The sequence below is a fragment of the Nestor notabilis genome, unplaced genomic scaffold (assembly GCF_000696875.1).
Source record: "Nestor notabilis isolate BGI_N333 unplaced genomic scaffold, ASM69687v1 scaffold20554, whole genome shotgun sequence".
NCBI classification, from domain to species: domain Eukaryota; kingdom Metazoa; phylum Chordata; class Aves; order Psittaciformes; family Psittacidae; genus Nestor; species Nestor notabilis.
The window spans coordinates 1-3,557 of record NW_009927120.1 but is presented as its reverse complement, the minus strand read 5'-3'; the positions used below and the strand labels follow the sequence as shown (position 1 = coordinate 3,557).

General features: G+C 54.9%; 1 protein-coding gene across 1 annotated transcript; it reads left to right on the top strand.

Moving 5' to 3' along the window:
* Positions 1-153: 153 nt before the first annotated feature.
* SPATA20 (spermatogenesis associated 20) lies at positions 154-3,554 on the top strand (the record flags this gene model as incomplete). The annotated part of the gene is made up of 10 exons (XM_010013926.1): positions 154-263; positions 522-586; positions 984-1,138; positions 1,410-1,553; positions 1,807-2,008; positions 2,106-2,236; positions 2,316-2,420; positions 2,856-2,930; positions 3,143-3,355; positions 3,493-3,554. Coding segments are annotated over exons 1-10 (1,262 nt in total), but the record flags the coding sequence as incomplete, so codon positions are not given.
* Positions 3,555-3,557: the final 3 nt, after the last annotated feature.

Genomic DNA, 3,557 nt, shown 5'->3' with positions numbered 1-3,557 from the left:
CCTGGCGCAGGGAACGAATAGCAAGGCACCGGCTGGAGGGGGAGCTGCGCTGGGACATCCCAGCTCTCTGCAGGGGCTGTGCTTTGCTGTGAGCAAGGAAATGATGAACCCGTTTGGTGTCCCAGGTTCACGTTTCTAACAGGGACCGTGACCATGGCCACGGGGGGGATAAGCCCCCCTCCCAGCGTCCCTCGTCACACCAACCGCCTGATTAACGAGAAGTCCCCGTACCTCCTGCAGCACGCTTACAACCCCGTGGATTGGTAAGAGCAGGCTCGTGCCTTTCTCCCTCCTCCTCTCCTTGCAGCCGTGGGGCTGAGGGACTCAGTGCCATGGAAGTGATGGCAGGCGAAGCAGCTTGTGCAGCTCCCCGTGGGCTCTGGGTCCATGCTCCTGAGCCAGCCATGCACTGGCTGTCCTGGCCACTCTTCACCAGGCAGCAGCTTCTTGGGAAGCTTTAGAGGAGCCCAGGTCCTGGCAGCGATAACCCCTGAAATTCCTTTCTTGTCTTCCCTCCACAGGTACCCTTGGGGTCAGGAAGCCTTTGATAAAGCAAAGCAAGAAAACAAGCTGATATTCCTGTCAGGTAACCAGAAACAAGACATATTTCATGTTCCCATGTGTGTTGTTCAGTAGATGACCAGGCAAAGCTGTGTCCTGAGCTGGTGTGTCAGTAGCCACGTGTGCAAGGATGGACACTGAGCACTAACTGTGCTAGCAAGAGAAGGCCGCGTGTTTTAGTAGCTCTGTGAAGATGGGCTGCACTGAGGACTAGAGTCCTTGGCCAGATTGTAAGAGCAAGAGCTGGAGAGGCCAGGAGGCCCTGTAAGCTTCCATGCTTGCAGGAGGCCCTTCTTCATCTCTTCTCTGGGGGTGCAGCAGATGTTGCCCATAGCAGGGTTCCCCACCTCTGGGAGATCTCCCCGTAACGTGTCCTGCTCCCTGCAAAGGGTCTTTCCTCACTCACTTGAGCTTGTTTTCAGTGGGTTACTCCACCTGCCACTGGTGCCATGTGATGGAGGAGGAGTCCTTCAAGAACGAGGAGATTGGGGAGATTATGAACAAGAACTTTGTGTGCATCAAAGTGGATCGTGAGGAGAGGCCAGATGTGGACAAAGTGTACATGACCTTCGTGCAGGTAGGGAGGCATGGGCAGGGCTTGGACTGGCTCTCTCAAGTTGAGGTTCATGGTCATGTTCCTCAGGCAAGAAGAACCAGTGGGGTGTCATGTGGGGTGGTCTGATACATAGGTCTGATATATGGGGTGGTCTGTATGGGGCCCTGCATGATCACAAGGGTGGAGAGAAGCACAATTCTGCCCTCAAGTGAGACATGTGGATGTGCCAGACGGTTACAGAGCAGAAGATGCTGCTTGTGTGACCTTGGTGCACCCGTGATTTGTCTCTCAGGCAACCAGTGGTGGAGGTGGCTGGCCGATGAGCGTCTGGCTGACTCCAGACCTCAAGCCCTTCGCAGGGGGGACGTACTTTCCTCCTGAGGATGGAGTTCATCGCGTTGGCTTTCGGACTGTGCTGCTCCGAATCGCAGAGCCGGTATGGAGCAGGAATGGTGTAACAGGCAGTGCTCAACTGAAATGACCATAGGGAAATTGGTGTGGGCTTGGTGGGTGATTCTGTTGAGATACAGTCATGAGAAACTAGCCCATGTCAGAGCTTTGGCTGGCTTAGAGGTGGATTTGAACTGACCTGAGGAAGGGGACTGAGAACTGAAGGTGGAGTTTGGATTGATGCAAGGCAGGAAGCAGACAAGATATGGAAGAACTGACTTTCTCACTCTGCATCTTAGTGGAAGGAGAACAAAGATGCCCTGTTGGAGAACAGCCAGAAGATCCTGGAAGCATTGCTACACACTACTGAGATCCGTGTGCGGGGCCAGGAGTCACCTCCACCATCTGAAATGGTGATGGCCACTTGTTTCCAGCAGCTCTCCAACTCCTATGATAAGGAATACGGCGGCTTTTCCGAATCCCCCAAGTTCCCCACCCCAGGTCAGTCTGGCCTCTGGTGCTGAGCCCCTCCATGGGGCAGGCAGCGCTGTGGGGCAGAACCCACCCCACAGCCTCCCACTTTCTCCCTGTATTTCAGTGAATCTGAATTTCCTCTTCACATACTGGGCTCTGCACCAAACAACTCCACAAGGAGCCCAGGCTCTGCAGATGGCTCTGCATACACTCAAGATGATGGCCCACGGGGGCATCCATGACCACATCGGTCAGGTAGGAGGAAAGCCTTGGAGGTGAAGCTTTGGCATGCCCAGGAGGTGTGTGGTGAGACGTGTCCTCTTGGTCTTTGCAGGGGTTTCATCGCTACTCCACTGACCAGCACTGGCATGTCCCTCACTTTGAGAAGATGCTGTATGACCAGGGGCAGTTGGCAGCTACGTATAGCAGAGCGTTTCAGGTATGGCTGTGGCATCCCTCTGCTGTGGATCTCACTTGACACGCTGAATGAGGAGCAGCTTCAAAGCCTGTTCCCCACGACGATGCCCATCCCATGGGCAGGGAGCAGACCCATACTGGCCTTCTTCTACTGGTGTTCATCCAGAGATGCAGCACAAACCCGTGACAGTGCAGCCCCGGGGTTTTGAGTGTAACAGGGGAGTGAACAGCCTTACGGCTGGTCTGCAAGTCAGCAAACACGTGCTGCTGCCTCTGTGATGTTGCTCTCCAGTGCCCATAGATTCCCATTAGAGATCTTATACTGAATCCGTCCCACATTTAAAATCCCTGGACTTTCAAATGTTTCCCCTCCTTTGCCAGCTCTTTAAATCTGAATCTCCAATCTTGCTGTGTCTCTTGCCTCCCCCCTCCTCCTTGTAACATTGACATCCTGCAGATCTCTGGTGATGAATTCTTTGCCGATGTTGCCCAAGACATTCTGCTCTATGTCTCACGTGACCTGAGTGACCAGGTAGGTTGTTCCCTGAGCTGGGACAAAGGGAGCTGCTTACCCTGCCCTGGGATGTGGCTCAGGGATACTTTTCCCTGCCTCCCTTCCCAGCTGAGCTCACTATGGGGCACTGCTGTGCCTCGCTGGCCGGGCTGCCAGCCTAACAGTGATAGGGACCTGGCTGAAGGTGCTGTCCCAGTAACTAGAAGGTGTCTCTGTTGCTCTTTTCCCAGGCAGGAGGTTTCTACAGCGCTGAAGATGCAGATTCCCACCCGACCGCCGAATCCAGAGAGAAACGAGAAGGAGCCTTCTGTGTGTGGGCAGCTGAGGAAATTAGGGCTCTCCTTCCTGACCCTGTCGAGGGGGCCACAGAGGGGACAACCCTGGGAGATGTCTTCATGCACCACTACGGAGTGAAGGAGACTGGCAACGTGAACCCCATGAAGGTGAGGGAGAGCAAAGACCTGCTTGGTACTGGTGAGGGACCCCTGGGCATGGGGGAATGGCAAAGCAACCCCAAAGCACACAGGGTCCAATCCAACCTCATCCCGGTGGTGTTTATAGAACGGGGCTCTCCTTCCAGGACCCCCACCAGGAGCTGAAGGGCAAGAACGTCCTTATTGTGCGGGGCTCCCTGGAGCTGACGGC